The sequence below is a fragment of the Ursus arctos genome, unplaced genomic scaffold, assembly GCF_023065955.2.
Source record: "Ursus arctos isolate Adak ecotype North America unplaced genomic scaffold, UrsArc2.0 scaffold_5, whole genome shotgun sequence".
NCBI classification, from domain to species: Eukaryota; Metazoa; Chordata; class Mammalia; order Carnivora; family Ursidae; genus Ursus; species Ursus arctos.
In genome coordinates this window covers 26,378,610-26,405,191 of record NW_026623067.1, presented here as the reverse complement: position 1 = coordinate 26,405,191, position 26,582 = coordinate 26,378,610, and the positions used below count along the sequence as shown (strand labels likewise).

The 26,582-nt window shown below is 47.8% G+C and overlaps 1 protein-coding gene across 1 annotated transcript in view; it reads left to right on the top strand.

Moving 5' to 3' along the window:
- MARCHF3 (membrane associated ring-CH-type finger 3) overlaps positions 1-26,582 on the top strand; it is a 135,611-nt gene that overhangs the window by 96,738 nt on the left and 12,291 nt on the right. Inside the window, exons 2-3 of the mRNA XM_026507869.4 lie at positions 3,812-4,055; positions 6,989-7,193. Coding sequence (XP_026363654.1) covers positions 3,868-4,055; positions 6,989-7,193 — 393 coding nt within the window. The 5' untranslated portion in view covers positions 3,812-3,867. The remainder of the gene's footprint in view (positions 1-3,811; positions 4,056-6,988; positions 7,194-26,582) is intronic.

Genomic DNA, 26,582 nt, shown 5'->3' with positions numbered 1-26,582 from the left:
CTCCCCACATCCTCTGGACGCATCCTCATGGTGCCAGCGATGTTCCCATGAAAATCACTGACCCAAGGCAGACTGTTCAGAAACACGGCAACGATTAGCTGCAGGCTGGTTGAGTCCTTGCTTTGGTAAAACCTGTACTCTGTCCTTTAAAGGGGTCACAGTGTAACAGACAGGGCTTTTGTATCTTAACAATGGTCTCATCAGGCTTTCTTTCATGGAGCCACTCCCTCCTCTTTTGCTGTCTCCCTATCCTCCAACTAGCGCCACCCTTTTCACTGTGTGCAGCTGGATTTGGCCAGTGCCAAATCCTGTTTTATTCGCAGCCTGAGAAAGCAATTAGACGAGGAGTGAAGCCTGGCCAACAAAGGACCTGTCCTACTGGTGCAATCTGATGTGCAAGTTTACAGAGACACGCCACCCCCCACCGGCATGGTGTTTTTGTCCTGAGAAATCCCCAAGAGCCGAATTCTTGGGTGAACTAGGAAGATACTCTCCCACAAGAGCAGCAGTGTTGATAAGAAAGCAGTGGAATGGTGCTTGAAATTTTGCAGGAAGATCAGTGGAAGCCCAGTTAGGCTGCAAACCGACAGCTCAGCTCTTTCTAGCATCCACAGCAACAGCCTGCTGTTTTCCCAGGTGGCTCTGAAGGAGACAGGAAAATGCAGCGGGCCATTTGTCGCTGCCCCAGGTGCAACACATGCATGCCAATTGGCGCACGCGTCCTGCAGAGGCCCACTGCTGCCCCAGGCCCAGTCCAGGCCTCCTGACTGAGAATGGGGAGCGCGCGCTCCCATCTCTCCTCCTCCACCTGAGGATTGATGAGACCCACTCTTGTGGGGTCGGAACCAACTCAGCCCTTCCCACCACAGCCTCAAGGGCCGATGCTCTAGTTACCCTTCCCACCCCATTTGCAATTCAAGACAGGGTCTCTTAGAAGCATGGGAACCCATCACGGGCGTGCCAGTCTTGGTATCTCAGGGTGCATGGCGGTCAGTGAATACGCCGGTCTGTTCTTCAGTGAGTGTTAGACTGGAGTGTCCCATCAGGCAGGTCCCAAGTGGGGTTCAGGGCTCTGAAGAGATGGCCCAAGAGGAGGAGGCAAGGTAGGGGAGCCTTCTGTTGCTTCGAGCCCTACTCTGTGCCCGGCACCCACTGTGAAGGGAACAAACCGATCAGGTGGCCACCGCTATCCCTTTTGCCTTTGAGGAGAGAAATGAAATGAAGTATATCACCCAGAAGTGAAATTACAGATATAAAATAAGTTTAATGGGGACCCTACTTCTAGAATTGTCTTAAGGGCATTTTATTGCAGATTTAGGTCATGCATTTAGAACTGCTTCCTTTGATGAGAACTTAATCTGGGTTATAAGCGACTGAACTTGAGGACATCGTGTGCCTGAGTGACGGCCCTTCACTAGGGTAGTCTAACTCCTGATAGCCCTGGTCTCCTTTTCTCCCTCTATGCATCCTTCCTCCGCCTCCGTCCCGTTCCATCGAGCACAGGGAGGAGCATTTGGTCCTGTGAGCTGAAGTTATGCAAAACCCGAAAATAGACTCTCAGAGTGCATCCAGACATAATGATTCCATGCGGCAAGAAGGTCACTGTGTCTGCTTTTCCTGCCAGCACACCCCTGGCTCTTAATCTATGGCTGCCTTGTGAAGCAAGAGAGCGGTGCCAGGAAGTTACACTTGGTGACTGGGAGGCATTATGAGAATTTAAAATCATGTCAATGGGGTTTTATAAGAGCAGGCCAGGGGAGGGGTATCAGACACAGTTTTAGAAGCTGGACTTTGAACATCCTTTTGTTCTGTGGCCTGAGAGCTACCACAACTCAGTTATTAAAAAAAAAAAAAAATTGGCATCTGTGACAAATCAACTCCACCCTGTCAACTATGCCAAAAATTAGAAAGACATCCATCCCGAAAGTTTACTTTGGTTATCCGAGTGGTGGGATTATGAGTGAGTTGTGTTGTTTTCCTTGTACTTTCCTGTACTTTCTCTAACATACATTTCTGGCTTTGGCAATGTAAAAAAAAAAAAAGAAAGAAAGAAAGGCAACAAATCTTATTTGAAAAACAAAACTAAACTAGCTAATTATCCAATAGCATCCTTGAATGCTTCCTGCCTGGTGGTTGAGAAGCCCACCACAATCGTGACAATGACACAGCAGAGGCAATTCTGCCTCTGTCCCCACGTCAGGCCTCAGACCAGGGCTGGTGTCCATAACCCCTGCCCCATAGCCAGGTTCCAAAGGTGTCCCGGCAGAGAGCAGACCACAAACGCGGAGAGGCTTTGTGGCAGCCAAGGACAGGAACGGGAACATGCTAGAGCGAGGCCAGCCAGACACCACAGCAGCAAGGAGGGGATTCCCTTCCCGTCCAACTGTCTCCAATGGTTAGGCCTCCCGGACATGTGCATGCTGGGAGGGAGGGCGTCAGTTCAAGTTCATCTGCAAACACTGTGTTCTCATCCTAAGAATGTCCAGTTGATGCACATTGTTCTGGAAGTCGGGAAGATCCTGTTTTCCAGACCCACAGAGGTCAAGTACTATATAATACCTAGGAGAAAGAGCTAGAAGACAATCCTTTGAGGAATTCCAAAAATCCTCCTGGGGTTTGGGGTGGATTTACTTCAATTTGGGGCCTTAGCATCCAGTCTGCTTACTGATGTGAATTCAGTCTATCAACCAGTCCTGCGTCTCTCTACAGCGTCCAGGCCGAGTTGGGCTCCGTGGAGCTTGACGTAAGCAGGCTGGGCAGAAACAGCTGTATGTCTAAAAGTGCGATGCAACTCCTTCGAGTTTCTGTTAAGACCTCTATCTTTCTTGCATCACAAGCAGACTTATTACTGGAAGCAGTGGGTCCACACACCAGTGGGTCCGAATGCTTTGAATCTGAGGTCCAGTTCAAGCCCACACCACCCCGATCAGGGACAGAATTCCTTGCAGGCTATGTGACAGGCTGTGTGTCAGGGAATGGATTGCTTTTAACAGGCAGTGGAGGTCCCATCCATCCTCATTTCTTGCATTCTCCTGTGTGATCCTCTATGATAACACAGTATTACACCACCAAAGACTCAATTCTAGTGTTTTGATTGTGATGTCCATTAAGAAAAAATGTAACGGGCTCATCCAACTAATCACTTTCCATGAATAACTACTGAAGACAAGGCTAAAATAGGTTAAGTTTTTAAAGGAAGCTAATTGTCAAGATATATTAAGTAGATAATTGTATCATGGGACACTGATATGGCAACAGTCAGAAAGGTGGACGTTCATTGATCCATTCTGGCCAATATTGTCCTAGAAGCTCCTACTTGGCCAGCGTCTTTCCCCCCCCCCTTTCCCTTGGTTTTTAATCTTAGCTTCTCAGAATGAAGCTGAATGGAGACTAAATTGCTTACAAGAAAAAAGAGTTGCGAACGGTTTTAATAATGATTCTAGTAACTTTGAGAGAGTGTCAACAAAGACTTATGCTTCTCTGGCAACAGGGCAGGAGAACTGCATATCTCCTCTTCAGATCTGGCTCCAGAGCCATCGCACCCCCCCCCCCCAAGAGCAGGGCTCCTAAATGTTTATGTACACCGACACGCTCGCTGTCTCGCTCATAAGCACGTCCACTGTCTCTCGCGGGCTGTGTGTGTGCGTGCACGCGTGCGTGCGTGCCTTACATGGTAACAAGATAACGCGCCACGTCTAGGCTCCCCCTGTTATTTGTATTAAATAATGACATGATGATGTGGGTGGCCTGTAATTCCCCCATTTTCTGTTAACTATCCTGCCCAAGTAAACTGTTTTGTGATCTCTCCTAGATGGAAATCCTGTATGAATGTGGAAGCCATTAGCAGAGTAATTGCTGTCTGTTACCATGACAACCAGCCGCTGCAGTCACCTGCCCGAAGTGCTGCCAGACTGCACCAGCTCGGCTGCGCCCGTGGTGAAGACGGTGGAGGATTGTGGCAGCCTAGTGAATGGGCAGCCGCAGTATGTCATGCAAGTTTCGGCCAAGGACGGGCAGCTGCTGTCAACAGTGGTGCGGACTCTTGCCACCCAGAGGTAGTACCGTTATTAAAATAATTGAATCTGTAATTGATCCGGAGGACTCCGTCAGATGGAAACTGCCAGAGGGAACGTAATTAGCGCTCAGGTCTTTGTGTCAGGTGAGAGGAGGTGCCACCCAAGTTCTCGCGGCACCGTTTCTATAGCGATGGGGCAGAAAGCTAAAATTCACCTTGTTGAGTTTTCCACTTCAAGTCACACTTGCAGAGAGAGCCAGGCAGGGAAAGATCCCACGAGACACAGGGTCGCTTTCTTTACATTTGTTATGTGGACATCGCTATGGTAATTACACTCTTGTCGCCAGGCGCTCACAGAGGTAGCCCTTTGTTAGGATGGAAGGAAGGAGGCTCTTGATTTCAGATGACAGAGCCAAAGTGATTGAACTTGTGGGCACAACTTCTGAAGGGACAGTCTTGGTGCTTGTGCCAATCAGCACCGCCTGGTGGGAGCACCCCCCGGGCCTTCTTCCCAGGTGATCTCTTCTCTGGCACGTCCCCCTGTGGGGGTCTCTTCTGTGGCCCCCTCCTTTGTGCCCCATGGGCCCCCCACTCCTGATCCTTCCCAACACACCCTGCCCTTCGAGGTACTTTTGTTCACACCGCCACAGCTCGTCTCCCCTGAATGAGGAACCAAAGCAAGGCCAAAGGTTCTAAACAGCCTAGAGATGGCTCACCCAGGCCAGCACTTTGTCCCTGGAGGTCTCTCTTGTGCTGTTGCTACCCAACGGCAGATTGAGACGCACAGGCTCCCTGGCCAATACGTGCTCCTTGGCTTCTCCAACTTTCTGTCAGTATAGGTAGGGATAACTCTGATCGATGAAAGTACAATGTCTATCAACACTGGACCTGTCCTCTGATACCAGCACCGCTTCTGACCCAGAAGCTCTAGGCCAGTCACACTAGTGGCTCACCTTGGTCTGAGGGAGTCAGCCAAACCCTACAGCAGAGAGACAGGCGCCCAAGCACCTGCAGCAGGACTGTTGGCAGCACCAGAGCATTTTCTGTCGTCCCAGCCTGGACACGGTGGCCGCCAGACATGGACTCAACCCTCAAGCATCTTGTACACGCTGCCCATGCATCTTCTACTGCCCACTGTGCAGTGCTCGCCAAGGGATAGAGTAGAAAAACATCGGTATATATTTTCCCACCTCTTGAAAAGCTTGTAACAATTGGTTAGGACTCAGAATATGACAAGGCAATGAGCATCATAGCTCTTCTGTGAACTGAGACAGGTCACTGCGTGTGCACCCGTCAGCCTTCAGACACCCTGTTTAGTCAGGAAGAACAGGGTACAGAGCTAAGATGAGGTAGACCTGTGAGCGAGGGTGGGTGGGTGGGTGTGTGTGTCGGGTGTTCTCACATGTTCTCCTATCACGTGGTCATGTAAACCAGATGATTTTTGACTTTCACATCCATTTGGCTCAGTAGGAATGAAGGAGCCAGGAACAGTCAGAGAAAAAAATCAACTCCTTCAGCTTCCTTCTCCCAGCTTTGAGCAAGAGTGGGTCCCACTTCTGGCCAAGTAGGAAGTCTTCTCTTCTTTTAATCCCTGTTCAGCCTTCACTCATTCCCAGGATCATCCCAGAAAGGCCCTTGGGCAACAGCAGTGCTTCCATGGCTGTTTCCATTTGGCAAATAGATGGTGTCAAAGAGAGCGATGGGTCCAGGTCAGGCGGGGGCAGGTAGAGAGCGATGGGTCGGGGTCGGGCGGGGACAGGTAGAGAGCAATGCGTCCCGGTTGGGCGGGGGCAGGTAGAGAGGCAGGTCCTCAGGCGGGCACATACAGTGATCACATAGTGTAAAACCAAATGCCCAATAAAGGACAATATGAGAAGCGATATAAGATGATATCGATCAGAAAGGAACGGCCCTCTCACAAGACACAGTACGCACAGGGAGCGGAGACCATCTTCGTTTGAGCCCTTCATTGGCCACTAACATCCCTGATGAGCACTACATCATTTGATTTTCCCTGACCTGTGTTTCCCTACAAGTGAAAATAGTCCCACATTTACTACATGCTGGTCCTTATTCTAAGCTTCGGATTTGGACGACCTTTTCTCATCCTCACATCATCTCTGAGGAAGGCACCACTCCTTGCACCTATTTTAGAGAGGAGGGAACTAAAGTGCAGAGAGATGACATTACTTGCACCACATTAGCCAACTGGTAGGCAGCAGAGCTGGGGTTCAAGCCCAGGCAGCGGAACTCCAGAGCCTGCCCATGAACCACTACGCCGTGTGCCTTCATGGAACGTGCAGGGCTGGTTTTTCTTTTTCCAGATTAATGGCAGAGCTCCAGACTGAGGTTGTCTCTGTAGGACAGACTTGTCATTTGCATTCGGCTTAGTATCCTTAGCAGCCCAGAGAGCATCCTCGGGAAGCTCGAAGGATCCCCTGCCCCTCAGCTCAGCGCTCTGGCTCAGACAGCACTTCTGTGTTATGGCTCGAGAGCTGGCCGCCAGTTAACTTGCCTCCCCTCACTCTCCCACCCTAATGAAAGCAGAAATGAAAAGAACCTCTGAGTATTTGAAAGTGTCCTGGTTTGGTTCAAAAGACACGATTTGCCTAGAAACTGCAGTTGATGTCATTTCAAAACAATTTCCGTTTTTAACGGTGAGGATAGTTCTGATTTTTTGATTGGCAGTTTGCCTGAACAGCATCTGCGTCCAAGACAAAATAAGGTGCTGCTCACTTTCACCCACTTTCGGCCCTGGGCCACCCCCTCCTTCTTTATATTGGCAAAAGGAGGTACCCAAGGACCCCAGCCCCCACTGCCATGTACACAGAGTGTACATCTAGGGTCTTAAAGCAGGTGTCTGTTTGAGCAGTTGCCGCTGGGGAAGGTCTGAAGGACACGGAGCCGGAGGACCATCCTCTTGGTGACGGTTTCCAGCCTGGTGACTGGCAGATGCCCCTCCTTCTCTTGCAGCCCCTTCAATGACCGGCCGATGTGCAGGATCTGCCATGAGGGCAGCAGCCAAGAGGACTTGCTCTCCCCCTGCGAATGCACGGGGACCTTGGGGACAATTCATCGGAGCTGCCTGGAGCACTGGCTGTCGTCCTCAAACACCAGCTACTGTGAACTCTGCCACTTCAGGTTTGCAGTCGAGCGCAAACCCAGGCCGTTAGTGGAGGTCAGTAATTGGGGCATGTCCTGAAAACTTAGCTCTAATGAGCAAATGATGTCTGCTTTTATGCCCGGATCACAAACCCGTTGCAGCTCAGTGAAGCACAGCCGTAGCAGTGTGAGTGTGAGTGTGTTGTGTGCATGTGTGCGTGTGAGACACACAGACAGAAACAGCTCACACGCTCACTCCGGAGCCAGCAGTAGAAAGGTGATCTCCATGAGGAGACAGGAGAGGGCAAGTCAGTGAGAGGAGAGCGGGGAAGTTGACAGAGCTGCTCTCCCTTTTCCCATCCCTGCGAAGCGGAACAAAAAGACCCAACACTTTCTCTTTGCATACCATCTGCCCAATTTGAAGCAACAGGTAAGTGGGCATTTGGGTTGATAGCTTGAGAGGTCACTGTGAAAAAATGGAGGTGCACAGTGTAACGGATGCCGACTCAGACTTCCGGGCTTTGAATAAGTTCCATGACCTTAGGTAAGTAATTTTACCTCTTGAAATTACTATGAAGCTTAAATGAGGTAAGATTTCTAAAGCACTTAGAATACCAAGTACATATCCAAGTGTTTGAATTTTTAAAAAAAAAAATCTCTCTTAGGAAATTCTACACAAGGTTTTTTCAGCTAATAACCTAGAATTGGAATCTCTTTTCTTTAAAGGCAGGCATTTCAACCCAGCCATTAAAATGGCAGGACACTGTCATATTTTAGGAGCCGCACATTTCTACTTTAAACCAAGGGTCTCGTCCTATATTAGCTAGAAGCAGTGGAAAATATCATTAGACTATTATGCCCTCTTTCCTACCCTCAAGTTCGACTAGTCAATTAAAAACTGGATGTGAGCAACAATAAGTGTTCTAATATATTATGAGCCAGAGCTAATTGAAAGAGACCCGAAACCAAAATTACGGGCCTCTAATCCAGACCCGCTGATAACCCTCCCCCTTCTTTCAGCAGCTGACCCAGCAGAACTTTGGCATTAAACTAAAGCTAGAAATCAAGACGCCCTTCTTGGAGACTATTTAAAACAGGACGTTTGCGCCTCGGCACTTAAGGCTCTGGAGAGCTCTACATACACCTGCTCTCCAGTTTGACCTTGAAAATTTAATCAGGACCTGTAAACTTGGGCCTGTTTTAGCTACGACTTACTTGCCAAATAGCATAAAATTTATTTGACTTGCCTCAACACACCCTCTGCTTTAAGACTCCAGATTGAGTGACCTCTTAACTTAGTGGTCTTGCTGCTTGAATTCCACTATCAGAAATTCCTATTTGCAGAGTGCCCATCAGGGATCTGGCCCCATGCCACATTCCCTGGGATTTACATTTCAGAACTTCTCTGCAGAGGTGGGGGCGGGGGGGGTAGGTATAATTAAACGATAAACAAGGGAGGTGAAGGTTTCTCAAGCCCAAAGCCAAAAGTTAAAAAGAAGCCTAGTTCTCCTTTCCAGAAATTTCTGGAACCTCCCCAAGTTGATATTGCACCTTCTCCCGGGAAGCTAGCTTCCCAGAGTAAAAATAAAACAAAACACAAAAACACAACACTGTTTCAAAAGGCCTACAATCCAGTGGTCTTTACTGTTAACCTCCCCAGTAAAGAAGACTCTTATTTTCGCTTGGTAAAAACCCCAGTGTGTGTGTGTGTGTGTGTGTGTGTGTGCGCGCGCACGCACATGCGTGTGTGCTCACATGCACACATGTTGGTTTTGCCCAGCTAACTAGCTGGTGTCGAATCACCCGGTGAACCCCTTGCATCTCGGAGAGGAAAACATGCACCCACACACAGAGGTTCCTCAAAACTGCCTAACTAAGCTTGGCCATAAACTCTGGGATCTTAGGCAGCCGTCATTACACGAGGAATCGTGGCAAATGACCTTGAGAATGTGTGAGGTGCTCTGTAAGATTTAGGGCCTTGCCTACAAAAACTTCACCCAAACGGTCACCAGTGGTGAAATTTTCATTGCACAAATGGAATGTGACATTTTTCAGAGTTAATGATGATTGAACAAGTTGAAAGTGAAAGGCAAACCTTCTCAAGCCGGGGGAGGCTGGCCGTTTGATCATCCCATGGCGAAATGAACTTGCTGTTTGACCACAAGCAATAAAAAGAAGTTGTCTTTGGTTTCTCAGCTGGAGGACAAATGAGAACCAGGTGCAGGCAGATTTCTCAACAAATGACATTTCTAATTGACTCTTCCACTCTTACCAAAGGGCAGGTTTATCCACACTGAGCTTTGCTTCATATTTTTATCTCGAGATAACCATGCATCATTTTTGGAAAATCAGCAAAACCCGCCTATTTGGGTTAAGCATCGGGAGTATTGTTACTTTATTTCTCATTTGCACTCTTTCAATTGCTCTAATCATTACTGTATCCACCAGTTGGATCTGCCTTCTCATTAAAGCAAGAAAATTCTATAACATTGAATTTCAAAATCAATGTGATAATAACAGCTTCTTGTTTGCTAGAGGAAGTGGTTGAAAAAGTCATTTATAAATGTTATTTGTCAGCACCCAGGTGTTAACGTTGGTCGGAATCACTGTCACACCTCAAACTCCCACTGTTCAGGAAACTCCCCCAGTCCTTAATTCAACATAGCCCTCCTCCTCCTGATCTCCACCGCTGTTCGGAAAACACCGCCCTTTCCCTTCTTTTCCTGCATTGTCTGAGGCCAGCAGCTGTTCATTTTTCACAGAAACCCAGGGTTTCTGCCTACAAGTTTCGACTTATAATGGCCAAATCGGTGGGCTGGTTTGTATTAGCGCCTCCAACCTGGCCATCACGTCCTCACTTAACCAGTGCCCATCTGTGAGACATACAGCTCAGTTTCTCAGGGCTGCAGTAGGGGGGAGCGTGAGCTAGGGGCTCTCCATGATATCCTTAGTCTCTATAAATACTTTCAAAAAATACATTCCACACTTAAGAATGAGGACATTCTTCGCTATGCGATCTATACCTCGATAAGATGATTGTGTGTGTGCCTATCTACTAACCTCCCTCCCTCCATGGGCAGACTAAATCATGTAGTGTCCTCTGGTAAATTCGTGGCCAATTCTAGATCCTAAATTTTTTTTATTGTTTACTTTTTTTTTTTCCGCTGCTAAGTCAGCCAGTGTAACAAGAGCTAGTTTCAACCCAAGAGAGCTACATTGTGATCATCTGGTTTATTCAGATGTGGGTGAATTTCCTCTAGTCCGGCTTATGTAAATCTCTTCAGGTCTGTGTCGATCAGGCAAAGCTTGAAAGGGAAGCATCCACACTGTACGGAGCAAAAAGGAAGAGCTGATCCAACGTGCATACATCTCACACCTCCACGGACAGCACTTCTCTCCTCTGAAGGCGACGTCTTTTTCACTGATGATGGAAAATTTACCCAGTGGCAATTTGTCAGATAAATTATCCCCAAGAATAATGACCTGGTAGAACGCAGGAAATAGACATCCACTAACCATAAAAGGATTGGCTGAATGACCAGCCTGGGTGGTTTTATGGGCTCCTTCCTGCTCATTTTCAGTTTTCCTCATCTCTCTGTAAATTGAACTCTGATACCATTCTTTTACAACAAAGGGAAAAATACAGAAAGCCAATAAAAGTACCATGATGTGTTCCCCAAAACGTGTGCCTTGCCTCCCACCTACCGTGGTGATCACGTATCTGATGGAGCGGTTTGCCAAGGAAACCCATCTTATTATGTGCAAGCAGCGTGCTGGCAACATGAGTTTCCACTGATAGGAGTATCTGGCACTGGGCTTTCCTAGGACATGTATCAGCAACACCCACCCTCGCCCGGAGACTTACAAAGTAATACATCAGTTCAGCACCATCCTGATGAAAACGAAAGAGCCAGGAAATGGTGCAAATCTGAGGCGAAGAAAGGCTTCCTAGGATCTGCTCTTCCTCTGATCAGGGAGACGTGGTGATTTTTCATAGAGGGAGTGATTAGGTTTCCATATTCCTAGTTCCTTTACACAGACCCAGCTGACTGATAAGAATGGGAGGAACAATTTAAAAGCTGTTCCCTGAGACTCAGAGGTTGAGCGAAACTGAAACTGAGAATGTTTTCACACGTATCAGTTACTCAGAATAATGGGATGTAAAGCTAGAGAGAGGAGGCTTAAGGGTTTATTTTTCCCTAAACTTTTTATTTATGATAGATACATATTTTTAAGTCACTAAAGGAAAATGTTTCTAAAGTGTGCCCTGGATTCAGAGTAATCTCGGGCCCCGCAGCAGGAAGCGGAGCTGAACGGCCGTGGAGAAACCACTTTGTACCTCGGCATTTGCTATTTAATAGATTTAAGACTTCCCTCAAACCCTCTTAATAAGTATGTATCAGGCTTAAGGTGGCGACATTGCTTGGCTCTTCTTACAGTGGGTTGGGGTTGGGTTTGCTTTTTAATATATCCGTTTAAGTAAAAACATGAGCTTTGGGTTTCGGAGCAGGCAAATTCCCATCAGCGAGCCCTTGTAGCATCGGGGTAATTAGGGAATGATACCGCAGGGGACATAAAGGCATTCGAGGAGCTTCCCAGGCGTGCGCACTGCCCACGCCACTCTTCGAAGGCAGGCAGGCAAGCTCCCCTCCTCACGCCAGCTCACGAGCGAGCCTAGCAAGGAAGGGGGCGGGACCGGGATCACACACGTGACAGGCACTGCAGAAGCACCAGCTCTTTAAGTCCACGCACGAACAGAGAGCCTCCCCTCCCCCAACCGCAAACCGTATGCCGTCCTTTGGGCCTGTGGTTATAAATCTCAGAAGGTGGCACCATGGCCTTACGGTTCAAGCCAGACCCGGCCGGACAAGGTCTTCCAGGAGACACACCAGCGACACAGCTTTGCGCCACACAGCACACAACGAGATTCTGACCCAACCTGGCTCCCACTCCCTGGCCGGTGCTCAGTCAGGTTTGGCGGAAGGGCAGGGATTACAGCCCCATAGGCACGCCAGGCGGTAAGGAAAACACACGCCAGGCCTCTGCAGGAAACCGCTGGCCCAAGTTAGAAAAGTGTGGTTGGGAGTAGGGCGGAGGGGGTCGAATCGGAAAGCCTCCAGCCCAGCTAGCCTCTGCCAAGCTTTTAGGAATCCCAGCACTACACAAACACGGCACCGTGGTCCTGGAGAGAAAAACTCGTATTAAACATTCGGGAGATGAAGACACAGGTTTACCGTGGCTCCGTGAGGCGGACTCCCTTGGCGAGAAAGAAGAAAGGCTCATGCACTGCTCTCGGCTTCTTCCTCCTACTCCGGGTCCTGTTCCGAAGGGACACCAGGGACGACGAGGTCACACCGTGGCGTCTGCGGAGTGGGATGGGAGGGCTTTGGCTGAAACCGCCAGGAGCTCCCACTTCTCACTCTCACTCCCGGGCTAACCGCCTCCACCTGAGCTCAGGGCGGGTCAGCACGGGTTCCTCCCGCTCTGCCCCCAGGCTTCCTGGTCCCTCCTAACCGGAGGCAGCTGTCTGACCCGCTCCAGGGGAGGCTGAGGCCTCACAAGGCAGAGGAAGGACTTGCAGCATGGAAGATGAAGAAAGGGGAGCGTGCTGAGGAACCTCGTGTGTATGTTGGAGATACGAGAAAGGAGGCCCTCCCACTCAGTGAAATCCAGCCCGTGACTTAGCCAAGTAGGACTTAACATCCGTACCCTGGCCACTGGCCTGTAACTGTAGTGTATGCCACCCTGGGCTGGCCGCCCACGGCCTGCACTGAGAACTTGGGCAAGTCATTTCTCCTCTGTATGCATTAGCTCCTCACCAGCCATGTAAGGCAGAGCTCACAAACCGGCTGGCTCACTGATGCACACAGATGTGCTTTTTGCTTCAACATTTTTTTTGAAAATTTAATTTTATGTTTTTTAAAGATTTTGTCTATATATTTGAGAGCAAGAAAGCGCATGAGGGAGCAGGCTGCCCGCTCAGCAGGGAGCCAGCAGGGAGCCCCTCCGACCATGGGGCTCAGTCCCAGGACCTTGGAACCATGACCTGAGCCAAAGGCAGACTCTTAACCGACTGAGCCACCCAGGCGTCCCAACACTCTTTTTTTTACAGGAATTGGAATGCCTGTAGGAAGGATAAGCTCTCCCAGTTCATCCAGGCCTTGCCTCTTGCTTATACCCACCCAGCACCCTTCACCCTGTTGTATTATCTGCTGGCCATTTACATTTGGGATTGCAAAATTGGGTGATTTCTTCCACCCGTCAGAGTTTCCTGATAGTACAAGCACCTTTTTTCCTACCAGCATCTTTCTTTCAGGTTAGTATAGACTGAACCTACACATCTCCCTCCTACTGTTCCCACATCACAAGTGAGCTGGAACGGCTGGTTCAGAATCACAAGGCAAATGAACCACGAAGGGACGGTGCACCAGCATGGACGGGGCTGAAACAACAGCAGTTCCGTACCTGGCACTTACAGCTCCGCTTAGTGTTGGCCAGACACTTCCTAAACCTCGGGTAAGGTCTCTGGACAGGCCGCAAGGGCACCATCCTTGCTGACCTCAGGCCTGAGAGCCTCCACCCTATAGTTGTTCAGTCTTGAATTTTCGTCTTGGTTCTGGTGGCTAATTTGGCAGTTGCTTCGTTACTTAAAGCTCAGTTACAAAGAAGCTGTTTTAAGGTGTCTATTAAATTCACAGCTTGCTTTATTAAAAATCGCTTCATTAAAAAAGCAAGCCAACCGAAGTGCTCACATGGTCGTGCCAGACGGGAGGGAGCTAACTGCTCGGTGCCTGTGTTTTCAGCCCATCCACTGTGGGTAAGGGATTAATTTGGAGGGAAAATCCAGTTCCATGCATACAAAGAATTACATGACCAGACTCTATTATTTTAAATCGTACGGATCCTTGCAGTGAACTTGGGTTGAAATACAAATTAGAATCCATGTTCTGAAGAGGACCTTCAGCGGTCCCGCAGCTGCTCCCTTCCACTGGCTCACGGAGGACACAAAGATGCAAAACGCCAAGAGTCGCTTCACCCGACTTGTGATTTTCATTCATTATTTTTAAAAATACAAAGGAGGGAGCACCTGGGTGGCTCAGTCGGTTAAGCATCCAACTCTTGATTTCGGCTCAGGTCATAATCCAGGGACGAGGGATCGAGCTCCGCATCGGGCTCTGCACTCAGCGTGGAGTCTACTTGTCTGCTGTCCCTCTGCTCCTCCCCCCGCCTTGCTTTCTTTCAAATAAATACATAAAATCTTAAAAAAAAAAAAAATTAAAAATACAAAGGAGGATGAGGAATAATGTGTCAAACAGGTGTCTCTCCACCACCTAGAACTAACAAACCTTAGCATCTTGTGAGCAACGGACCTTTCGAAACAGCTGTAGTCTTCACTAATTCACCCTCAGGTGTTCTCAAATACAGGAGAAAACGGAGCCAGGTTTTCCTCAAGCATATCTGGGCCAAGAATAAGAGGAAGTAAACAAAATGAGACTGATAATCCTGCAAGATTCCGGCCCCCTCTTAGCTAACTCCCAATGTAAGAACAAATAGTGCGGCTTGCACTGGCCACCAAGAGGTCCACTTCTTTGAAAGGCAGGCAATTAGAGGCTATTATGTGGGAGTTGGGGGTGCCGATAGTGGAGGTGAATCTGTCCCCGGGCAGCTGGCGGGAGAGCTTTGTAAAGGGGAGTTGCTGTGTCACCGGATGACTAAAGCTGGTAATCATCTTTCCCTAAGTCCTGCCAAAACAACAAGGCGCAGTTAGCTCACGGAACTGCCCTGTGCAGGCACAACGTGTCAGGTGGAAAAGAAGGGAGACGTTGATTGCAGATGCCCTGGCGCAAATTTCAGATGCAGAGTTCTAGACGCTGCACACGGCCCCCCACTGGGGGCTTCCGCCCACCCTTCTCTTGCCTCTTCGGTTTTGCGTCAATAGCTGACACTTTCCACTCCAGAAAAAGAATACACATTATTAAACAAATAATGGTGTGAAATGATTGCAGTTAAATGCTGCCTAATGAACAGTTGTTTTTGAACGAGCACTGCCGAGAAGTATCTTCACTTAGGCAGTGGGAGATCAGTGGCTGTTCGTTCACAGAGTGAATCCCTGCTATGTGCCTGTCGACACGAGAAACTTCATTTTTCAGAAGAGGCACAGATCTTGACGTGACCCCCAAATCCAGGGGCATTCATTAATTTCATTCTGAGTCCACCTATTTGTGTCCTCAAGATTTCACATCCCAAAGTTTTTTTTCTCCTTAAGTTATTTACCCACCTCCCAGGCAAAGGGGAACTGTGGCGTGCTACACTGCTCATGTGACCATCTGATTCCCATGTCTCTATCCTCATATGGATAGTATCCGTTTTGTAGGTAAAGAAGCTGAGGCTTTGAGGGGCGCCTGGGTGGCTCAGTCGTTAAGCGTCTAACTTCGTCTCAGGGCGTGATCCCCACGTTATGGGATCGAGCCCCGCATCAGGCTCCTCAGCTGGGACCCTGCTTCTTCCTCTCCCACTCCCCCTGCTTGTGTTCCCTCTCTCACTGGCTGTCTCTCTGTCAAATAAATAAATAAAATCTTAAAAAAAAAAAAAAAAAAGCTGAGGCTTTGAGATGGTAAATTACTCTGCAGAGATCTTAAGTGCTTTCCGTCACAGGGCTAGTAGGTGGAGAAGCCAGGAGAATCCAGGTCTCCATGACTCCTCGATGTCCCCACCATACCTGGCTTCTTCCGTCCTGCCTCGAAAGTACTTCTCTTCTCTTCTCTTCTCTTCTCTTCTCTTCTCTTCTCTTCTCTTCTCCTCTCCTCTCCTCTCTTCTCTTCTCTTCTCTTCTCTTTTCTCTCCTCTCCTCTCCTCTTCTCTTTCCTTTTCCTTTTTTTTCTTTTCTTTTCTTTTTTATTTATTTATTTGACACAGAGAGAGAGCACAAGCAGAGGGAGCAGCAGGCAGAGGAAGAGGGAGAAGCAGACTCCCCACTGAGCAGGGAGCCTGATGTGGGACTGAATCCCAGGACCCTGAGATCATGACCTGAGCCAAAGGCAGACACTTAACCGACTGAGCCACCCAGGTGCCCCAAAAGTACTTCTTTTCACTTGCTCGTTGACATGGGATGTGCACCATCAGATTATTTTTTTTAGATTTATTTATTTATTTATTTGAGAGAGACAGTGCACACAAGAGAGGGCACGAGAGAGAGAAGCCAAGGGCTTCTCCACCCGTGGCCAGCCTTCCTAAGAGACTAGATGTACTGATGATTAAAGCCCTGACCTCCTCTTGACATTGAATTTGCCTGTTAAACCTAAAGCTGCTAAGGGAGTGGGAGAATGAATGGGCAGAGCACAGGATTTTTAAGGCAGAGAACCCACTCTGAACAATGGTAGATACATGTCATTTTGCATTTGTGCAAACCCGTAAAATGTACAATACTAAGAGCGAACCCTAACGTAAACTCTGGACCCTGGCCACTGATGAGGTGTCAGTGTGGGTGCATCGACTAACAAATGCACCACTCTGGTGGGGGTGCTGAGAATGGGGGAGCCTCTGCAGGTGTGGGGGCAGGGGACATATTGGGAACTCAATTTTGCTATGAACCTAAAATTGCTCTAAAAAATAAAGTCTGTTTGGGGTCCTGGGTGGCTCCGTCGGTTAAGCATCTGCTTTCGGCTCAGGTGTTGATCCCAGGGTCTTGGAATTGAGCCCTGTGTCAGGCTCCCTGCTCAGTGGGGAGTCTGCTTCTCCCTCTACCTCTTCTTCTGCCCCTCCTCCCCCAACTCATGCTCGCTCTCTCTCATGCTCTCTCTCTCGTGCTCTCTCCTACGTGCTTTCTCTCTCTCAAATAAATAAATAAATAATCTTAAAAAATAAAAAAATAATGTCTATTAAAAAAAAACCACACACAGACTTGAGCTAGGTCAGATTGAGAGTGAGTGGAATGGCATGGCTTCTCTGTGCCTCTTTCCCCCTCTAGTCCCAGGCAGTCCAAGCTCTTCCTTACAGTGCGTTCGGAGCTGGAGAGGTCGTTCTTCACTTCCAAGGACGTTACCCACCCTTTGTTTCTTCTCATCTGGTTACTCCTCCAGATTCAAGTCTTCATTTTACTGAGTCATTTGGTCACCAATTTCTTCCGAGATTCCCCCTCAGGGAGAGATGTCGTTAGAAAGTCCGGTGAACGCAACGGTGTTAAGAGCCTTTTCCCTCCTTTCGTGAACCGTTGTGGAGGCCAGTCACTCACAATGTGGCTGTCTGCATTGGTGAGGTAAACTTCTTTAAAGACGGTCCTCCAGATCATTCAGGTTGGTAAAACTGGTTTTGCAACACATGAAGGAAAACACTGGCTTTTCCCTTGAATTATTTGTGTAATTGCCTCCTTTCTTTGCTTCCCTTTCGTGACAGGTGCAGCAAGTTTGGGGAAAGATAAGAAAGACCCTGTCGGGTCTGGTGGCTTGGGTTCCCTCCTTCATTTTTCACCAACTGTGTATTTCTGGGCCTCATGAGCCAGCTGCCTGCGTGCTTTCAGCTAGGACCCTGTGATATCGTCTGATACAACTTTCCTTTGCAACCCATTATTACAGAGAGGGATAGATTTGCCCTGCAATGGATGTGTGAGAGGAAAGTTAGGACTGCATGTGTATAATGTGAGGGAGAGAGAAGACTCACCTGAAGCTTTTAGTTTCCTGAAAAATGGATTTTAATTCTTAGGTACGCCACTTATGAAAATGTAAAAAGGTCTGCCTGTGAAGATTGAGCTCAGGTTAAAAGAAGAAAAGGAAATATTTTCTACTCATGGCTTGATCATTGCTTCACCTCCAGCAATGCCATTAGAAACAGGAGGTTGGAATAAATGGTGAGGTTCAGAATCTTTTTGGGCTCAGAGGGAAAATCGCTAATATGGTATTATATATGAAATGCTGGCAAGTGGTTGCAGCAGGAACATTGTAAAATAGAATTTATAGGCATTTCAGGACTTTTATCTGGGAAGAATCAGTAACAGCAGAAATTCAGAGGTGAAGGGAAAATATCTACCATCCTAGAAAATAATGCCTCCGCCCCTATTTTCCTATGTCCAAAGGCTAAATCTTTGCATGAAAAGTGGGAGCTGGCATGAGAGATGGGAGGAATAAAATCGCTCTAATGTTTTTCTAAACACCAATTTACCTGCTTAAAATCTACGTTGAAATCCAGAAGTCATCCACACACCAAAATACACACATTTTCAGCTCTTTGGAAGACATACCTGACAGATACATACCTGAAAAATACCCCAATTAGATGAAGATGTGGCAAGGCAAAAGGAAGACCAAACCAAAGTTCACGCCCGATGGAAGCATTCTTCAGCGGAATCTACAAGACACTTCAAAGTATTTTTACCAATGGGCTTTTCCAGCCTCAGATTTTGTGCGGCTTTATTGAGATTTAATTCATGTGCCATAAAGATTCCCCCCCCCCACTTAAAGCGTACAGTTCGGTGACAGCATATTCACAGAGGTGTGTGACCATCACCACCATCCATCGTAGGACATTTTCATCCCTGAAAAAGAAGCCTACTTCAGCCTTCACTCCGCGGTCCTCGCCGCTGCCACCTCCCGCCCTGGGCAACCACTCATCTGTTTTATATCTCTGTGGCTTTGCCTATAAATGGAACCCTACAGCATGTGGTCCTTTGTGATCGGCTTCCTTCACTTAGCCTAACGTTTGCAAGGTCTGGTGTCAGATTTTGCAGAAAATGTATCTTCATCTTCCTGGCTATTCTTTTATGTATTCTTGATCCCTTCCCGATATCCTCCTTAATATGCCTCTCCTACTAGTCATCACTGACTGACTGCTTGCCCTGCGCCCCTGTTTTAGAGCCTGGAACGTTCTGTTTGTGCCTGCAGCCATCTCTGTTTTAGAAAGGAGGACTCCGGTCCAGAGATGTCAATGGCTCTTTTTCCTCCAGGTTTTGCCCCTTCCCTATCACAGTTTATGAGCTGAAACCCTGTTCGTTTTTTCTCTCTTATTGTATGGAAATCATGTGTACATTAATGTTTTTATATTGTCTGAATGCTTTCTATCTTTGCTCAGTATGAGTCCTTTTCCTCCTTTAAGCCCATTAATTTAACTTGGTTGCTTTCGTGACTCTGCTGCCCTGCAGCCATACAATTAATTTTTTAAATATCACATTTTGTGTGCCCTCGGTTAATTTTTTTTTTTTAAACCAGCATCTAAGGTTTTGATGGATTCTCAGAGGCAGTCAAATCCTACTACTGTCCACATTCTTAAATTTTTCAAAGCTCAGAAAGTTGACCCGGACCAAGCAGTGTCTCAAGACGATTTAAGGAAATGTTCTAGGACAGTGCTTCTTCCCCCTCAGATCTGTTTGAGAATCTGATAAAAGCTTGAACTCTCTCCCCTGAAAGGCGCAGACGTCTAGTGTTCAAATACAGTCTCAGAGGGCTCACGAAGCCCTGAACCTTAGTCAGGGACCCCTGATCTGGAAAGACAGGTATGTAAACAGCAAGGGAACATGTAAGGTTTCCAAAAGTGTCTCCTGCACCCTTAAAATGTTTTCCACGTGAGAAGTAAGGGAAATTTCTCAACACATCGCCGCATATTCCCTCTTTCTTGAGGAGGCCACATAATTCTGTGGGTGCCACCCAGTGCATATGATTTGCTAGTCTTGAGGGGAGAGCTAGGGATTCAGTCATGCACATCTGCGGGACCGGGCTGGTTATTAACTCAAGTGCTTCCATGCTTGGCTTGCTTCTGCATGGGGACATATTGGGGGCACATGTCTCCGGATCACTCAAGCTAAAAATGTCTGTGTGTCTCCCAACTGGAGTGGAGCTTTCCCACAGACAGCAACTGTGCTCATCCAGCCAGACTCCTGCTTGCCCTGCTATAAATGCCAGTCCTTGATGGCATGACCCATGTCATTTGAACTGTTGTCCCTGCCCCTTAAGAGTGTCTTCCCTGAAGACAGCTCTGTGAGCTTTGTAGCAAAACGGTCCATAAACAAGAGACGTAATGCCAGCCAATACCACCATGCTCTGCCTAGCATTCTGATAGTCAGGGCCCTGTACCCAATGAAGGATAGCCCCAAAGTCCAGGGAAGCAATAAAAACAGGTGGCTGGGTTGTCCTGGACAGAAAGAGGGAGACTCTCTAATCTAGACGTGAGGAGGCTTGGGAAGGAGATGTCTGAAATCGTGAAAATCATGCACGGCTTAGACAGTGTGCACGTGGAACCATCCAATGGCTTGCCTGCTGGGGGGGCTTTTGAAAGTTGCCTTTGAAATTTGAGGACAGGGAGATTCGAACAAAAATACAGAGCTATCAGCAAATACTGCAGCGCAGGGACCTAGGCCACTGCCTCCAGTGGAGCTCTGAGAGATTCCAGATCCAGTCATTGCTAGGCGGTGCCTCCTGTCCACAAGGTCCCATCCTATCTATTTGGGATCCTTTTTGGCAGTAGGTGGCCCTGGTGAGACTGCCTCTTCTGTCCACCATCCTGCACGTACTCCCTGTTTCACTGCGACCCTTACCCCACACCCTGCTCGGCGGTGGGGGTGGGGAAGGTCCTCACACTCATATCCTTACTCTACCTCTGAGGGACGCCGATTTTTTTTTTAATGTCCCATTTTGAGGATGTGGCTGTGAATTTGCTTTCTCTGTATATATTCCTTTAAGCATCTCCAAGGATCAAAACAGATTCATTATCCTTATTCCTAGTATTCATCAGAGTCTCCTCTTTGGTCCAGGGTTCCAGTTGGGGCTCTTACATAGTACGCTGGCACCTTTTGTCCCCTGATCCAGTCCTTCTGCTGGAAGTGATTATTCAAAGCTTCGGAAACCTGGGGTCCAACAACAGGCCAGCAGAGAGGGGGTCAGACGCCAACCACTGTACCAGCTGCAGGGCTGGGGGCCCCATAAGAGCCCAGTGAAGCAGGGCCCAGGGACCCGGGGCTGCTGGTGGCATCCTGTTTATAACAGACTACACAGTATGATGTCATTGCCTCCCAGAGCAAGTCATTTCTATTTTTGGCACAATGCGTGCCAATTATCAATTTCTTCTGGAAACTTCTGTTTCCTTGCCCTCTAGCCTCCCTTCTTCATCTCCTCTTCTTATGCCTCTGGCTTTACAATGCTCACATATGCCACATAATTCTGCAGCACCCTTTCATATTTTGGATAAGCAATCTCCATTTGGCTGTGATCACTTCTGCACGGTGATGATCTAAAATAATTAGAGCAAAATGATTCCCATTTTGCTTATATCTGAAGTTGTGATAATATGTAAAATTATTTTGCCATCTAGTCCTGCTGTGCCACTCATCTCTTCGGAAAATTTCAAACCATTGTTGTGAGTGTGTGTAGCATTTGTTTAAATAATGCTAGCACCAGATGATAATGTCTCAGACCCAAATATGGCATTTATGCAGCATTATAGCCCATTAATTGGCTTATTGGCCTGAATCCTCCAGGGACCATCACAGATCTCTAGGGTGCCCTTGGACGTGACTTAGGCTTCAGCCAAATCACAGCTGTGAATGGCAGCGCAACTGCGGTGCGTGTGACTCTGGTGAAAATCGCTTTGCTGTATTTGGCCAGCAGAGTCAGGGCGAGCGGTCTTATGTATGTACCCGTGTATCTCAGTTAAACTCATCCTGTTTCTGCTCAAAGCGATCCTCCGGGCCAGAAGGATTTATATTCTTCTTCAGCTACTATTTATCAAGCACAAATTAAATATTTTAGGAAATAGGAATATAATTGCGAACAGGCCAGAAGAATGCTGTATGCTAATAGAGCTCACCTGCTAGGGAGAAAGACGCAGGATAAACAAGTGAATAAATGCAAAGGTTACTTCTGAGAGTGATCAAAGCTTTAAAGGAAGAACCAAGTTGTCATAAAGAATAACTTGGTGAGAGAATGCGTGGTGGTTTGTGAAGGCTTCTCTGAAGAGGTGACCTTTGAACAGAGACGTGACCGAGAAGGAGGAGCCAGACATGGGAAGCAGAGTACCAGGCAGAAGGACCAACCCCTGCAGAGGCCCTCGGCACGAACCGGGTCAGCATTTCCCAAATCAGGAAGGAACACCGAGAAGGGCATGGCTTGAGAGGTCAAAGGGGCCAGATTCCAGGTGCCTAAACTTTTCCCTCACGGACCCGCTGGTGCTCTGTTGAAGCGTGTGGCCTCCTTCTCAGAATCATGGAATGCATGGATGGCCCATTTGGCATGCAACGATAACCCGTTATACTCTAAAACAGCTATCAAAGTACTGAAAACCCAAAAGTTGTGATGTAAAATCTAAGTGCTTCTTTAACACATTTTGTGGCAGATCTGAAGTAGCAATATGGCACGATGTCTGCCACAATTTAATGGGATGTGGGATATCTGTGATTTTCATTGATCACAAAGCCACAAGCACTGCTCATACCAGTAAGATTTTCTGCATGACTCAATGAGATGCTAGATTTCACTTAGAGGTTGTGAAAATCCCCATCCCCAAATCACAGATCCTGTGACTCCTACCCTCGGACCCCCAACAACCCGGGCCGCATCACACAGGGCTCATGGGCCACAGCGAGGCGTTAGGCTCCGTGCCATGGGGAGCCGCCGGGGAGTCTGAATCGACAGAAGTGGGGTGATCTTGCTGCTTCAGAGAAACTGGCTTCGAGGGTAACAGGAGCAGGAGGGTGAGGAGGCAACCGCAGTGAGAGGCGAGGCTGGCTTGGGAGAGTAGTGGCACTGGAGAGAGAGAGATGTGAATGTGTTCAAGATGTCTTCCAGAAGAACCAACAGGACGCTCGGATCCCTTGCCTGCAGGGCACGGGGATGAGGAGAGGCACAATCAGGATGGGGAGGAGGGGGTTGACAGGAGCCGGCAGGCGCTGTGGGACAACATGGGTGGGAGCTGCGTGACGCCAGTGACCCCAGGGCTCCGTGGCGGACCTGGTCGAGTTGGACACATTGCTTGCACAGACGGAGAGCTGTCTAGGAAGCAGCGAATACACAGCCTGGGCTCAGAAGAGCCCCGGGCTGAAAGACGATGCACACATTCTCTAGTTGAACCCGATGCCTTGAACAAAAGTGGGAACTTGAGGCAGAGAGAGAGGGTCCTTCACCAGTCCCCTCAAAGCCGCACCGTCCTCACTCCTGTGAGGGAGACTCCTGTTTTTTTTACTCCCCCAAAGGTGAAAAAACTTGACGAGGAGCATTTGGGGGAGCTCACAGGGTGGGGGGGCCTGGGAAGCAGCATCTCTGCCCCCCTTTTATTCCCTGCATGGTGCTACTTCCCCAACCTTATCTACTGTGGGAGGTAACAGAAATCAGGATCAAGGTTTCATGTATTTATACATGAAACTAATATAACATAGTAAAACACTCTATGTCCACTACACTTCAATTAAAAGCATTTTTCTTCAAAAAATTTTTTAAGAAAAAAATTGCTGTAAGATTTTATGCAGTATAAAAGCAAGCTGAGGGAAAGAGTTGAAAGAACAGTACGCTGGAGATCTCGAACCCTGGCTCCTCTGCTATGTAACCCTGAACGAGTGCCTTAACCTCACTGAGGCTTAATACCCTAATTCAAAGTGGGAATAATCACACCACCTGCTGTTATTAAATTCAGTGAAAATATCCGGCACATAATAGGCACTCAGTACATATTTTTGGTTGCACCTGAGTTGTATAATTTTTAAATGGACATCTGACATTTTCTTCTCGTGTAGTTCAAGGTAGTTTTCAGGGTAGAAAAAACATTGTAATTGTGACCAAAAAACAGTACAAAGGACCTTGAATAATTTACTGGATTTCTCATGCTGTTTCATGACCTGTGGAAAAACAGATGGCATTCCACAATTATTTACATCTTTAAAAAAAACTTGAACTGAAACTACAGGTTTTTCACCTTGGAGCAACAAAATAACGTGTAGATATTTCTCTTGGAAACCTAAAAAGAACGCTACGTAAGGATCTCTGCTCCAGAAGACTAAACGCAGTAAACTTCAGGACTTGATGTCTACCCACCAACTGAAGTGTCTCCTCACCAATCGATTTTATTAATCTAATTAATATTGTAAGATCCTCTCTGGTCAGGGCTAGTGGCATCCAGATGTTTATTCATTCATTTTCATTAAAAGCATCGACTGAGCTCCAGCACTGCTCTTGGATCGAGGCATACAAGAATGAACGGAAATGAAGTCCCTGTCACATAGAGCTCTCGATGAAGTAGGGAGCAAATTATAAACAAGTGAACAGACAAATAAATAAAGAGCATCTTTTCAGAGAGTGTCGTGCGCTCTGTAGAAAATATAGCCAGGCACCGTTAGTAGACGCAAGGAGTGTTTGCAACACGAAGGTACCATTTGAGCTGAGACCTAAATATTGGAAGGAGCCAACTGTGCAAGTATCTGGGCAAAACCTGCCCTCCGTATGGGAACAGCCACAGGTAAAGGACATGAAGGGGGAGAGGGAGTGGGGGCGTGGTCAGAGCGGTAGGCAGGTGTGAGGTCAGGTCTTCTTGTAGTCCTAGGTAAAAAGTCCGGACTTGATTCTGACCATTGGAGAGCCTTAAGCAAAGGAGCTACGTGCTCTGATGGATGGACGTTCAAAGTTACCCCAAATGGTTTTGGAGCCAGACCGTAGGGAAGCCAGAGCGGAAGCAGGGAGGCTGTTGCCTCCCATACACAAGATGATCGTGGCCCAGGGATGGCAATCGTGGCCCAGGAATGGTGGCCATGGACGTGGAAGGAAGCGCACAGATCCCAGATACCAATTGAAGGTGGTGCCGATAGGCGAGGTGTGGTGGGTAAGACAGAAAGAGAACGGCCGGCTGCGCGACTGGGTGGGTGGTGATGTCATTCGCTGAGATGGAGGAGACGTGGAGAAAAGTATGTGCTAAATGCAGAGTTCTGTTTTGGACAGATTGAGTCTAAGTCGTCTGTTAGTCATCTAAGTGGAGATGTTGAGTGGGCTGTTGAATGCGCACATCTGGGGCTTTGGAGGGAGGCCAAGGCTGGAGAAGGACATTTTAGGATCACGAGCAAATCCTCTGTGAAGTTTTCATTTGAGATGCATTGCTACAAGCCTGGTTGGATGGATATCCGGAGTAAGCATCTCCTTCAGCTCCCCCAGAGTCAGAATTTCTTTCTGGGCGACTTCAGCTGTCCTGGAAATTCACTGACAGACTGGAGTTCGGGGATTTAAAACATCGGTAGGAGTTTGTTTGTTTTTGTTCTCTGTTGTGTCTCAAGTAAACGGAAATGCATGATTTTCATGTTTCGTCCTAATCTCCAGATCATGCAAAGGACCGGTCACTATCCGTCTGATCACTGCACTGCCCCTTTGACCTTGCAGCTCCCCAGGCAAACAGACAGCTTAGTGTGAAATGAGTTGGGCTTCAAAAATAAGACCCACGCCAAGGAAGGTAAACCCTTGGTTAATAACTCTGCCAAGTGTCAGATTAACAGGACACACTCAAGCAGATAAACCCATTGAGAAACCATGGTGAGACCTTGCCTCCTCTTTCCTTTTCCTCTCCATAAATTTGTGACGGTTCTATCAGTTGTTATCCTTTCTGTCAGTTTCTTCCATTCTCGTGATGGATTCTCATTAAGGAGATTCATGGGGAAGGTTGTAATCGATCAGAGCTATTAGCCACCAGAGTATAATCTGGTTCCAGTACAAACTGACCCGCACGCTGTCCTGTCTACCTTGAGGATTTAAGCCGATTAACTCGGAGCCTGGGAGACAGGATCTAATGTCCTGGAGCTCTGCACCCCCTTCACTCCTACCCCCCAAGTAAGGGATTTAACAAATTGATGCTGTAATTAGATCCGAACCCACAGTTAGCCCACCTTGGAAGGCATCACTGGTGCCCGGCTCACCTTGGATGTTACACTCACAGCCAGTGAATGACACTGCGTCGCTGGGGGAATGCTACTTGCCTTCCCTCTGCTGTCTCTGGCCCTACGCTGCTGATCGCCATGGGGGTGTTCTGTTTTGTTTAGACAGTTGGTTGGGTGGTTGGTTTTTGTACCTATTTCCAAGAGCAGATCAGTCTCCTGGTTTGGGAACGAGTTAGTGATTGGAATGAGGTAACCCCAGAAAAATAGGCAGCTCGTTGCATAGTCTCTGTGCTTTATGTTTCTGATGGAACCAGAGAACAGAAGGCAGGAAGGGTGCCCGCGTTGCCGACAGATCCCCTGGCCACCGCGTGGGTAGGCCAGCCAGGTGAGAGATGCCATACAAACTGGTATTCTCAAGCATCGACCTCAGCTTTTAAAGCACAGCTAACCACCAAGTATAAGCAGAAGACTAATGTTAAACTAAAGCCCCTTCAAGAACGATATTCTAGCTGCAAAAGCTGTCCACAAGTGGCAGGATAAATTAGTATCAGGCTCCCAGGGAACTCTCTTACACCAATAAAAACATTGAAGGTACGAGCCTCCTCCTACCCACTGCCTTTTTTTTTTTTTTTTAACTAAGAA